Source organism: Podarcis vaucheri, assembly GCF_965113315.1.
Source record: "Podarcis vaucheri genome assembly, chromosome: 16".
Classification (NCBI taxonomy): domain Eukaryota; kingdom Metazoa; phylum Chordata; class Lepidosauria; order Squamata; family Lacertidae; genus Podarcis; species Podarcis vaucheri.
The window spans coordinates 39,417,401-39,431,402 of NC_138754.1; the positions used below are offsets into that span (position 1 = coordinate 39,417,401).

General features: G+C 43.3%; 1 protein-coding gene and 1 long non-coding RNA gene across 2 annotated transcripts in view; one reads left to right on the forward strand and one right to left on the reverse strand.

Moving 5' to 3' along the window:
* LOC309521577 overlaps positions 1 to 14,002 on the reverse strand; it is a 210,323-nt gene that overhangs the window by 138,937 nt on the left and 57,384 nt on the right. The window lies entirely within an intron of this gene.
* On the forward strand, positions 791 to 4,478 carry LOC309521660 (vomeronasal type-2 receptor 26-like; the record flags this gene model as incomplete). The annotated part of the gene is made up of 3 exons (XM_082204369.1): positions 791 to 868; positions 3,178 to 3,397; positions 3,577 to 4,478. The coding sequence occupies 3 exons, from the start codon at positions 791 to 793 to the stop codon at positions 4,476 to 4,478; spliced, it is 1,200 nt and encodes a 399-aa protein (XP_082060495.1).

Consider the following 14,002-nt stretch of genomic DNA (forward strand, 5'->3'; position numbering starts at 1 on the left):
ACTAAACAACAACAACAACAACACACAATATTATGCTATCACTATTTGTACAAAGGCAGCCCTGTATCCCTGGGAAGTGATGAGCAGCTTATCTACACAGTTTATCCTCCTATCTGAAGGAACATGCTGTCTAATATTTGTGGTCTAATTTCTATGAAATTTGGGCCAAGACTTACTGTAATTCTTAAAAGAACCACATCTTACCTCCACAATAAACATTGCTACGATTAAAAGTATCCTTCACAAAACATTTAAAATGAATATTGTGTTCCACAATGTTGCTCTTTTGTATATGCTCATGAGCAGGGCTTTTTTCAGCCAGAACTCCCTGGAACTCAGTTCTCTCTCCTCTCAGGGGGGCACCATTGCCATTCCAAGGGAACGAGGGAGGTGAGTTCCAGCACCTCTTTTTCTAGAAAGCAGCACTGCTCATTAATTCCTTTTTCCTTTTTAGCTCCATCCATTTTTGAAGAAGAAACTCATTAAAAACACAGAGAGAAAGACACTAAGATACATCTTTTCGAGACCATGAACTAGACCTCTTAAATGCTAAAGATAAGCACTCTATTTGTACAAATATTACTAATATTTAATTATTTTTGGCATCTTCATCAATTGCCTTTTTCCTCTTCAAACTTAGCTCCACCACTTTCTGGGAAGTGTTTCATTTAATAATAGTGTTGGGGAAGAAGTTTTCTTTGACCAAAATGGGGAATTAGTAGCTGGATTTGATATAATAAATTGGGTCACATTCCCAAATCAATCATTTCTGAGAGTCAAAGTTGGAACAATGGACTCACAAGCTCCCCCAGAAAAGAGGTTAACCATTCATGATGATGGTATCATGTGGCCCAACTGGTTCAACCAGGTAAGAATCTGTTCAGGTTTTCTCTAGTTTTTTGCTCAGTGTCTCAAAACTGTCTCATTGCAACACATTGAATCATCAATTAGCAGAATTATCAGACTTGATCTGTGAAGGAAATATCAGGCTGCAGCACTGATAAAAGGAAAGCTATCTTATTTCTAGCTCTATCTAACACATGAAATACCTGAAATCGCAAGGGGTTTGCTGAATGTCAAATGTTGCTGTATGTTAGCCATATTTCTAAGCCAGTAGAATGGTCCAAGAAGGTAAGACAAGAGATAATTGCCCTTCACAAAAAAGATACAAGTATACAAAAAGAAAGCAAATGCACTGAATGTTGCCAGAGAAACCATTGGAAGCATAGTTTGCAAGTTCCAAGTTAAAGGAACAGTGGTTAGACTACCTCGACGGGGCAGAATTTCAATAATTTCTATTGCAACGGTCAGTCAAAAACACTTGAGAAATTTCATGAGATTGTGACCCAATAAGCTTTCACCTGAACATTTTCTAATTTGATAAGATTTTCGTTGTTTAGTCGTTTAGTCATGTCCGACTCTTCATGACCCCATGGACCAGAGCACACCAGGCATTCCTGTCTTTCACTGCCTCCCGCAGTTTGATCAAACTCATGCTGGTAGCTTTGAGAACACTGTCCCACCATCTCATCCTCTATCCTCCCCTTCTCCTTGTGCCCTCCATCTTTCCCAACATCAGGGTCTTTTCCAGGGAGTCTTCTCTTCTCATGAGGTGGCCAAAGTATTGGAGCCTCAACTTCACGATCTGTCCTTCCAGTGAGCACTCAGAGCTGATTTCCTTCAGAATGGAGGTTTGCTCTTCTTACAGTCCATGGGACTCTCAAGAGTCTCCTCCAGCACCATACTTCAAAAGCATCAATTCTTTGGCGATCAGCCTTCTTTGTGGTCCAGCTCTCACTTCCACACATCACTACTGGGAAAACCATAGCTTTTACTATACGGACCTTCGTTGGCAAAGTGATGTCTCTACTTTTTAAGATGCTGTCTAGGTTTGTCATTGCTTTTCTCCCAAGAAGCAGGTGTCTTTTAATTTCGTGGCTGCTGTCACCATCTGCAATGATCACAGAGCCCAAGAAAGTAAAATCTTTCACTGCCTCCATTTCTTCCCTTTTTATTTGCCAGGAGGTGATGGGACCAGTGGCCATGATCTTCGTTTTTTTGATGTTGAGCTTCAGACCATATTTTACGCTCTCCTCTTTCACCCTCAATAAAAGGTTCTTTAATTCCTCCTCACTTTCTGCCATCAAGGTTGTGTCATCTGCATATCTGAGGTTGTTGATATTTCTTCTGGCAATCTTAATCCCGGCTAGGGATTCATCCAGCCCAGCCTTTCGCGTGATGAATTCTGCATATAAGTTAAATAAGCAGGGAGACAGTATACAGCCTTATCGTACTTCTTTCCCAATTTGGAACCAATCAGTTGTTCCATATCCAGTTCTAACTGTAGCTTCTTGTCCCACATAGAGATTTCTCAGGAGACAGATGAGGTGATCAGGCACTCCCATTTCTTTAAGAACTTCCCATAGTTTGCTGTGGTTGACACAGTCAAAGGCTTTTGCATAGTCAATGAAGCAGAAGTAGATGTCTTTCTGGAACTCTCTAGCTTTCTCCATAATCCAGTGCATGTTTGCAATTTGGTCTCTGGTTCCTCTGCCTCTTCTAAATCCAGCTTGCACTTCTGGGAGTTCTCGGTCCACATACTGCTTAAGCCTGCCTTGTAGAATTTTAAGCATAACCTTGTTAGCGTGTGAAATGAGTGCAATTGTCTGGTAGTTGGAGCATTCTTTGGCACTGCCCTTCTTTGGGATTGGGGTGTAGACTGATCTTCTCCAATCCTCTGGCCACTGCTGAGTTTCCCAAACTTGCTGGCATATTGAGTGTAGCACCTTAACAGCATCATCTTTTAAAATTCTAAATAGTTCAGCTGGAATACCATCAGTTCCACTGGCCTTATTATTTGCACTGCTTTCTAAAGCCCATTTGATTTCACTCTCCAGGATGTCTGGCTCAAGGTCAGCAACCACACTACCTGAGGTGTACGAGCCATCCATATCTTTCTGGTATAATTCCTCTGTGTATTCTTGCCACCTCTTCTTGATGTCTTCTGCTTCTGTTAGGTCCTTACCACTTTTGTCCTTTATATGATAAGATATTGGCATGCTGATCTCTGAAGAAGTTCAAATACTTACCAATATGGTTTTCATAAAGGCAAAGGTACTGGAGTAATGGTAGAAGTTCCAATGCTGCAACTGGAGCAAGATTTAAGATCATCTTCAGATAAAACAAAAAACCTATAGCAATCTGCTTAACTGTCATTTTTACTATTTGAAGATAAGTCCCGAACGATTTCCTTCTTTCATTTATGAACAGGCACAACCCACTTCTCTGTGTAATGAGAATTGTCATGTAGGTTATAGGAAGAACAAGAAGGAAGGAAAGCCATTCTGCTGCTATGATTGCCTTCCGTGTCCAGAAGGGAAGATCTCAAACAAGGAGGGTAAGGAATGCATCACACGCTTTAATTTTACCTGTGCATCAGAAGCTCCTTTCTCTAGTGGGAAAACAGTATGGAAGTAGCAGATATATATTCTGGCATCTCTTAGGTGCATTGTGACAATTTGGGGACTGAAGACCTTTTTTAATAATAAGATTTGTTTCTTCCATTTTCATTTTCAGACCTGGACGACTGTTCAGAATGCCCTGGAGATCAATATGCAAACAATGAACAGAATGGCTGCCTCACCAAAGATAAAACATTCTTGTCTTTTGGAGAACCGTTGGGGATCAGTTTGGCCACATTTGCCCTCTTCTTTTCCTGCATCACAGCTTTGGTGCTTCAAATATTCACAAAGCACAGAGATACTCCCATAGTTAAAGCCAACAACCGCAACCTCACTTATATTCTCCTCCTTTTCCTCCTGCTCTCCTTCCTTTGTGCTCTGCTCTTCATTGGCCAGCCTGGGGAAGTCACCTGCCTCCTTCGACAAACTGCTTTTGGCTTGATCTTCTCAGTGGCAATTTCTTGCATCTTGGCCAAAACTGCCATTGTGGTTCTAGCTTTCATGGCCACCAAGCCAGGGTCCCGAATGAGGAAGTGGGTAGGGAAGCCACTGGGCACCCCAATTGTTTTTTCCTGCTCCCTTATGCAAGTGACAATTTCTACTGTGTGGCTGGCAACCTCTCCCCCATTCCCAGACGTTGACATGCACTCAAGGACTGAAGAAATAATACTAGAATGTAATGAAGGTTCCACTATCATGTTTTATTGTGTCCTGGGATTCATGGGTTGGCTGGCCATTGTGAGCTTCACGGTGGCTTTCCTAGCTAGAAAGTTGCCTGACAGTTTCAATGAAGCCAAATTCATCACCTTCAGCATGTTGGTCTTTTGCAGTGTGTGGCTCTCCTTTGTTCCAACCTACTTGAGCACCAAGGGCAAATTCATGGTGGCTGTGGAGATCTTCTCCATCTTGGCCTCCAGTTGTGGGTTACTGGGCTGCATCTTTATCCCCAAATGCTATGTTATTTTACTGAGGCCTGAGCTGAACAGCAGGGAGCAGCTAATAAGAAGACAGTTTTAAATAATCCAAAAGTCTGAATCATGCTCGTAATTCTAGGTGTCTGTTATTGCTGTTTTATTTACGTTTATGTAATTAGAAATATGGGATACTCATGTCCCTAGAAATTAAAGAATCAACAAGTAAACAAATAATTAAAGAATTAACAAGTAAACAATAAAAAAGATTTGGAGCAACCCCAAAGATCTCCTTTGGGAGAAATTGTGAGGACACAATTATGGCAGTGGTGAATTGATTACTGATGCTGTGGCAATGCTTTTGAGCAGAACAGGACTGGCCAGTCAGCTTCACGGTGGCTTTCCTAGCTAGAAAGTTTCAATGAAGCCAAATTCATCATCTTCAGCATGTTGGTCTTTTGCAGTGTGTGGCTCTCCTTTGTTCCAACCTACTTGAGCACCAAGGTCAAATACATGGCGGCTCTGGAGATCTTCTCCATCTTGGCCTCCAGTTTTGGGTTACTGGGTTGCATCTTTACCCCCAAATGCTATGTCATTTTACTGAGGCCTGAGCTGAACAGCAGGGAGCAGCTAATAAGAAGGCAGTTTTAAATAATCCAGAAGTCTGAATCATGTTTGATTACTGATTCTGTGGCAATGCTTTTGAGTACAACTGGCCAGGACATGACCCTGTCTGCAACAAAAGGGGTTCGGTCAGTCAGCCAGCTACTAATCTACCTAACAGTTCCCTCATTCAGCCCACATTTCCCCAGTTTCTTCACAAGCTTTACTGAAATCAAGGTACATTATAGCCGCAGCAGAACACTAACCATTTCTGGCTTTTGTAAGGAAATGTAACACTCTGTATTACACCTACAACTGGAATCTGTATTATTTTAACTATTTCCTCTCCCTCCCCATAATGGGTGTACAAGGTAGCATCTTTGGGGTCTAAAATGCTGAAAATCATGTCTTCATTGGTGACATATGTACAGCTAGGGGAAATGTGATTGAGGAAGAGTTTTGGGAAAATAGGAAGCTCCCTTCAGGGCACCAGTTTGCAGCTGGACTGCTTGCTTGCCTGGGGCACTCACAATTACAAGAGAACTACTCAGTAACAAATATGCATCATTATTTTGATCTTACTAGAAGTCACAGAGCTCAATGCTCTAAGGCAATAACTTTTGAACTAGTAATTATCTCAAATTGCTGGGATTTATCATCCATCTTGCCAAACACTCTGTACATTTTATCAGGCCATGGACACAATCAATGTCAGATTGTGAAAGTGTATATAAAATAAATCCTGTGTCATTCAGAGCCCACATGAGAAATTTTGAAGATGCAGGTTTTCATGAATCAGATCATTGGCATTTTCCCTTTATCAAAATAATCCAGAATCATTCAATGAGAGTCATTCAATGAGATGGTTGGAACATTTCAGCTGCAGATTCTTCTCTTCCTGTGGCTTCAGTTGCCTCCAACTGAGAGCAAGGAACACTCTGCTAGATGCACCATGATGGAGCCGTTCCAGCTTCCACACCAGAATTATCAGAGAGGGGACCTAATCATTGGAGGAATTGTTACCTATTTCGGCTTTTTATTTGAAGAAATGGATTTCCAAGAGCACCCAAACACAAAGCTTATAGATGAACTTCTGTAAGGAAAAAACTCTATCCTTCATAGTGTACCCTTGGTGAGCTCATGTATGCTACAATTACACCAAACATACAGTGGTACCCTCAGAATACGTTTCCATGTGACTTTTATCAAGGAGGGATGTTAAACATATATTTTCTTCTTTTTACATTGTGATCTTGGTATCTTTTTCTTTGTTGCTTTATTCTGCTTCATGAGGTTTCTGTTTTCTGCCTGTTCTGCTTTCTCATCACCTGATCCCATGGCTCTCACCACTTTCTCCAACTTCATCCTCATCCTCCCTCTGTCTTTCCTTCACATCATTAACATCTGTTTTCCTTTGCAGCAAAGCTTTATCTTCATATTCACAATCACTATCACTTAATCTGACAGTCACAAATGAATGTGACATATGAATAACATAGAATTTGGATTATAGTCTCTGCTATACAATGTAAACCCTACTGAGTAAAAAAAAAAAGTATCGATACTGAGTTATTTGCAGAGTAGACCCACTGAAATTAATAAACCTAATTTAGTCTGATCCATTAATCCTAATGGGCCTTCTAAGAGTATGACTAACATTGGCTACAGTATTTTTTGTACAGCCACTATTTTATTTGAAGGAGGGAAGGAGGGAAACTCAGTTACTATGAAAGAATAGAATTTATTCCATCAGATGTGCTCTGGTCTCTACTCCCCACCTACACCAAGCACTAACTACCTGAGAGGCACCAGTCAGAATTTCTGCATTGGGAACTTCTCTTCCAGTGAGTGTCTCTTGGCTGCTGAAAGGAAATAAGGAGTTAAGAGAAGGATGTGGCAAACAGGTTCCCCTTCACAAAATTAACATAGGAGGAATGGCGGTTTGCTTTAGCCGCCTGTGAAGACCGATAATTTTAGGCACCAGTTGTACACCTGCAGATCAGAGATTAATTTACATATGTGAGTTTCAGGATATGAATGCTCTGCACAAAATTAAATGCTTTTTAGATGCAATATTCTTAAAGCTGACTGAATATTGTCCATGGGGTCAACTATCAACTGTTGAGACACACAATGGATATATAGTTTGTTTGTTAGCTTATTTGTTTTATTTAATCTTTTGGGATTTGCCAGAGAGAGCCAGAAAGTTACCAGTGTGCTTGAGGGGGAGAGGAAGAGAATACCTCTGACACGTAATAAAGTGGTACCTCGGGTTAAGAACTTAATTCTTTTTGTAAATCCATTCTTTCTGTAAGTCCATTCTTAACCTTTAACTGTTCTTAACCTGAGGTACCACGTTAGCTAATGGGGCCTGCCGCTGCGCCGCCACCACACGATTTCTGTTCTCGTCCTGAAGCAAAGTTCTTAGCCTGAGGTACTATTTCTGGGGTAGGGAAGTCTGTAACCTGAAGCATCTGTAACCCAAGGTACCACTGTATAACTCTTTTACTAGTGACACACTGAAGTACTACCAGAATATTCTCGCCCTAATGTTTGCTGTCAAAGAAATAAACGGGAACCCTAATATCGTACTGAATATGACCTTTGGGTTCCACATAACTGATAGCTACTTAAATGCAAGGATGACTTATCAGAACACCCTGAAACTTCTGTCCATCACAGAAAGGATTGTCCCCAACTTCAAATGTGACAAGAAGAAAAGTAAGGTAGCTTTCATTGGGGGACTTGACTCTGACATCTCTCTCCACATGGCTACTGTTTTAGGCATCTACAAGATTCCACAGGTATAGTAAGACTGGGGGCTGTCAAGTTCTTCTGCCTCAGGTACAATAATTATCTTCTGGATTCTCAATGCTTTCTTTTACTTTGGTTCATTTTTCTGAAAAAGGAAGTGTGAGAGGAAAATATATAAATGATACAAAACATCTGGGGGAGCTATGCACTAGTGGCTGGAGGAGAGGGGCTTTGGTGCTTGCCAGACTTCGTCTCCCATGTGTCACTGGGAAGCAGCAGGGAGGTTGGAACTGGGCAAATGCAGCAGCAGGAGTCTTCCTCCTGCTCCCAGGAAGCTCTGCTCTGGACCCATTCCAGTCCGGCTTCCGCGCTGGTCATGGGACCGAGACGGCTCTGGTCGCCCTAACAGATGATCTCCGCAGGCAGCTGGATCGAGGCGGGTCAGGGCTGCTGATTCTTCTAGATCTGTCAGCAGCCTTTGACATGGTCGATCACGAACTCCTGGACCACCGCCTTGCCGACGTGGGGATCCAGGGCACAGTCCTTCAATGGCTGCGCTCGTTTCTCTCTGGTCGGGGACAGAGGGTGGCACTTGGGGGGGAATTGTCATCACGCCACTCCTTGGTGTGTGGAGTGCCTCAGGGTGCAATTCTCTCCCCGATGCTTTTTAACATCTTTATGCGCCCCCTCGCCCAGCTTGTCCGGAGTTTTGGGCTGGGTTGCCATCAGTATGCTGATGACACCCAACTCTATCTGTTGATGGATGGCCATCCTGACTCGGCCCCAGACACACTGACCAGATGTCTGGAAGCTGTGGCTGGATGGTTACGTGGGAGCCGGTTGAAGTTAAATCCTTCGAAGACAGAGGTCCTCTGGCTGGGGCGGGAAGATATGGGATCAGGGGGGCAACTCCCATCTCTTGCGGGGGTGCAATTAGTGCCAGCACCGTCCGTTAAGAGTTTGGGTGTAATCTTCGATACCTCCCTCTCTATGGAGTCGCAGATTACAGCTATAACAAAGGCGGCATTTTTTCATCTCCGCCAAGCTAAGCAGTTGGCCCCTTATCTCTCTCGTCCTGACCTAGCCACTGTGATCCATGCGACGGTCACCTCCAGACTGGATTATTGTAACTCGCTCTACGTGGGGCTGCCCTTGAGACTGACCCAGAAACTCCAGCGGGTGCAGAATGCCGCGGCGAGACTCCTTATGGGGTCTTCGCTGCGGGATCACATTCATCCGGTATTATACCAGCTGCACTGGCTCCCGGTGGAGTACAGGATCAGGTTTAAGGTGCTGGTTTTAACCTTTAAAGCCCTATACGGCCTAGGACCCTCGTACCTACGGGACCGCCTCTCCTGGTATGCACCACAGAGAAACCTACGGTCTGCAAATAATAACATCCTCAAGGTCCCAGGCCTCAGAGAGGTTAGGCTGGCCTCAACTAGAGCCAGGGCCTTCTCGGCTGCAGCTCCAAACTGGTGGAATGCTCTGTCAAAAGAGACTAGGGCCCTGCGGGACCTGACATCTTTCCGCAGGGCCTGCAAGACAGAGTTGTTCCGCCAGGCCTTTGGTCAGGGCGCAGCCTGACTCCCTCCTCTGGCAACCTGCACATAATTCTGCATAATTGGTTGCCATCAATTTGATTTAATTAATTTTATAATGAAATATTTTAGATTGTGTGATTATTTGACTGATTATTTGATTGTTGTTAGCCGCCCTGAGCCCGGCTTTGGCTGGGGAGGGCGGGATATAAATAAAATTTATTATTATTATTATTATTATTATTATTATTATTATTATTATTATTAAGCTGCCCAAGGCCAGCTGCAAGAGGTCAGAGAAACCCTGCTCCTCCTTAGCAGTTCTGGCTAATCCACAGATTTCCCAGCTATTTCTCCTAATGTAATATATTTTTTGATTTCATTTTCACTAATGTATTCACTTTTGCGACCAGTGTCATTTTAATATAAATCTTTGCTTTTGGTTGGAGAAGTGAATTGCAAAATTCAGAGAAGTACAAATGTCAGAGGACAGCTGCATTTTGGCTCACCAATTGTTTCAGGAATTGTGAATCAGGTGGGTTGTTTTTTTAAAATTATTAAGATGTTCATTGAACTCAATTCCTCTCCTATCCCTAGTTGTGTCTCATCAGAATGGTTCCAACTAACCAAGGGAGTTGCTTGTCCTGATTTTGTCCACTAGCCCCGACCACTTTTGCTCAATGGTCAAGGAGTCCAGGAAGTTCTGGAGAACCACAGGTTTCCCACTCATGAAATATACCATGATTGTCACGGCCTAAAATTGGCCGCTGTTTCTTTAATACAAAAGGTACCCAGTCGGTATGTGTCAGCAGTATTCAATGAATTGGCAAAGCCTGCATGACTCATGCAACCTTTTCCCTACATATGCCTGTATATATAGAGTGGTCATTGATTGTGTGTGGTGTGGGTTGGTAGAAAGCTAGTTGAGTTTGATATGTATAAAGCTGTCAGTTGTGGTTGGAGAAGACTTTTTAAGAATAAAAGCAGCATTCTGCAAAGTACTCTTTCTCAAGGACTCTTTGTGCCAGGACCAGGCAAAGAAGGTCAGAACGTTTTCTTTTTCAAACATGGACAATGATGTCCAAGGACAAAAGAGCTTCTGAACTGACAATCCCTCCACAGTTCCGTTGAGCTGTACTTCTTTCTTCCCAAGTAACAAAACAAGTAGGTATAGGTCCAGATCTTGAATTATTTTAGTGGTGCACATCACCGCAAAGTATAGGAAAACTTGATGCCTTTATTTATAACCGTATGCTAGAATTCTCCAATTCTTGTGGCGTTGATTTCTTCCTCCAGATTGCTTACTGTGTATTAGCTCCAGTGAGAAGCCCAGAGTTGCAGCCCCAGACATTTTACCGAACGGTGCCCAATGAGAAATATCAATATGCAGGGATTGTCATGCTACTTCTATATTTCCAGTGGACATGGGTAGGAATTGTGGCATCCGATGATGAAAATGGAGAGACCTTTATGCAAACCTTAGTGCCAATGCTTTCTCAGCATGGAGTCTGTACGGCTTTCAATGAAAAACTACCAGCCTTATCTCAGGGTCTAGATAATTTCAGTTTCTTGGAACGCGTTCGGGCCAAGTCCTCTTTCCTGGTGGCCTCAGAAGTCAACATATTGGTTCTGTGCGCAGAACCTCAGACCATTACAGTTGTGAAATGGATGCAATATTTCTTTTCATTGGCTGAAGATATTGCAGAGAAGTCTACAGGCGCTGTGTGGATTTTGACAGCCCAGTGGGCTTTCTCTTCAGAAACAATGCAAAGGTATTACGATATACAAGTCTTTGATGGTGCCTTGTCTTTTGCAATTCACACAGAGAAAGTCCAGGGATTTAAAGACTTCCTTCAGACCCTGAACCCCAACTCTCCAAATGGAGATGGGTTCCTCCAGGCTTTTTGGCAACAGGCATTCAACTGTTTATTTTCTGCTTCCAATGGGCACAAGGAAAACACAAAGACCTGCACTGGCCATGAGAGTCTGGAGAGCCTTCCTGGGCATATTTTTGAGATGACCATGACTGGCCAAAGTTACAGTATCTATAATGCTGTTTATGCCATTGCACATTCATTACATCAGATGCACTCATCCAGGCCAAAATGCAGAATGATGGCAGACAGAGGTGGGCTCGATTCTCCAAAACTGCAACCTTGGCAGGTGAGATTTCCTATTCAGAATAAACCTTTGCAAAGTTGGTCAACAGAAAGGAGAATTGTGAAAAATTAAGAATTTGTTTGAAAATACTAAGATTTGTTTCTGTCCATGACTGCCCACCCGTTCTGTCCACCACCACCAACTCTTTTCTGCATTTGTTTCTGCACTAAAGAGGGACATATAGGGCTATTTTCAAATGTAATTACCTGGACAGTGTTTTAACTTGCTCCCAGTGATATTCATTGATTGTATTGGAACTGCAAGTTATGGTCACTTTACGTGGGTGGGGAAAAGTAAATAAACAAATGGAGATCAGGGAAAACCCACCATGAGCTTCTCTCCATTTCTTTGCCCCCTTCTTCCTGCACACCCACCTTGCAGGAGGGGTAGTTCCAGGGCTTCCTGATATGGCACCATTTTGCCTTTGCACACGGACCCCAGAGCTGAACCCTCACGCAAGTGGCAGGCCAGCTGTACTTGCGAGAAATCCTTAGGTGCTCCAAATGTTGTAGACTACACAGTTTTTGACTACTTTCCAAAGTGTGAAAAATATTGATGGATACTTCTTGTTTCTAAAATCCATAAAAGCTCTCCTTTTTAAAACTTTGCCTTTGTTTTCTTCTGTCTAGCTGCACTCATTCTTGAGGAGTATCTCCTTCAACAACAGTGCTGGGGACTTAGTGTCCTTTGATGAGAAGGGGGAGTTAGCAGGTGGATTTGATATTATTAACTGGATTACTTTTCCAAACCAAACCTTCTCCCGAGTGAAAGTAGGAAAGATAGTTCCACAAGATTCACAAAATATAGACTTCAGCATGGATGAGGGAGCCATCACATGGCACAGATCTTTTAATCAGGTGGGACCATTGGATTTTTAAAAATGCGGTATTGTAGGAGTAAATTATACTGACCCAAGTGAGATTTACATCTCAGAAGACAAGGGGACGCTAAGTTTCCCATTTGTTTAGAAAGATTTAAAGTCTTGTGGTGCTTCTCTGAGCCTAATAATGTATATGCTTCCTATTTTACCTTCTTCATTAACTTCCTGTATTTCAAAGTCTATTGTCTTCTCTGTCCTCTCTCCATCCTCCATCTTTAAAATTCAATATCCCTTCTCATTCACTCCCAATATTTACATTACACTTTGTTTATTTATACAACACGCCTTTCTGGAATAATGTTAATAATCATCATCAATCTTTATTACGGTCCAGAGACCCAATGTTAAAAAGAGATCTGTTGGATAATGTTAATCAGCCAGCTGATCTCTTTTTAGTTAAAATTATGTTGTTTACCAACGAAAAGAAGAGGACTTTGTTGAATCCTGGGAGCCAGAGATGGAGGGACCTTTGGCCCAGCAGGAAAATGAGCCTTTGGATTTGAAAGATAAAGTCTTTTTTTTTTATAAAAATTTTTATTGCGTTTCTTTTCATAGGTTCACAGGTTCAGTCACAAAACAACAAGCAAGAAACAGTTTTCAAAAATAAAGAAAAATAGAGAAAAAGAGAAAATTAAATATGCTTCTGTCAGGGGATGGTTAGCTGCTTGTGCTTAAAATTGTGCCCCTTCAGAGTTTGTGCGACCCCACAAACCTCTGTGTGTGACAGAGCTCCTCAGACATGTCTGCTCTAGTCACTAGTAGAGTCTGACAGTGGCTGTCTGCGGAAGCGCTTCCAGCAAAGAAGTTCCTTAACGGAAACGCGTCTCCTGGACTCACGACGTGGCAGCTTCCGGCGCAGCATGGGTCTCCCTGCAGTTGCTTCTGACACCTCCCCGCTATTTTCGCTCGAAGTGTCTCTCACCCCTTTCTCTCCCCTGCTGCTTCCTGCCTGGGCTGCTGCGTCTCTCTCAGCATTACTGAGATCCTCCTCCAGAGACCCCGCGCTCCCCCTGCTGGTCCCTGCTTTGGCTGTTGACTCTCTCCCAGTCTCTGGGAGCCTTACCACTTCCCTTTCCTCCGATGTCAGTTCCCTGACATCCACCTCCCCTCCAGGGCCCCCCTCTCCCCCGCCCCTACTTTCTCCTCTGGGCGGTGAGGAGCTGAAACCCCTAAAAGAATCCTCTTCATCTTCAGACGTCTCGAACAGTTCCCTCCATCTGTCTTCGTTCCGACTCGCTGAATCCTCCTCCACCTCGGAATCAGCGAACCCCTCCAACTCTTCTTCGTCGTCGGTGGTGGCGAAGTATTCCCTCCGGAACCTCGCCACTGGCTGGGGTTTTCTAGGGAATCTCTGATGAAAAGTTTCAATCAAAACCTCGTCATCTACCTCCTCTGCCCTGACCCAGGTGTTTTCCGACTCCGGCTCCCCTTCCCACATTACCAAATACTCTACTTGCTCTCCCCTCCACCTGGAATTGAGAATCTCCGCTACATGGTAGCTGTGTTCTTTTTCCTCCATAGCTGGTCCCCTATTGACCCTCCCCTCTCTGTCCCCTATATACGGTGACAGCAATGATCTGTGGAACACTGGGTGCAACTTCATGTGGTTCGGTAACCGGAGTCTGAAAGCCACTGGGTTGACCTGTTGCGTGACTTCAAATGGGCCCAGTCTTTTGGGTCTTAACTTCTTAC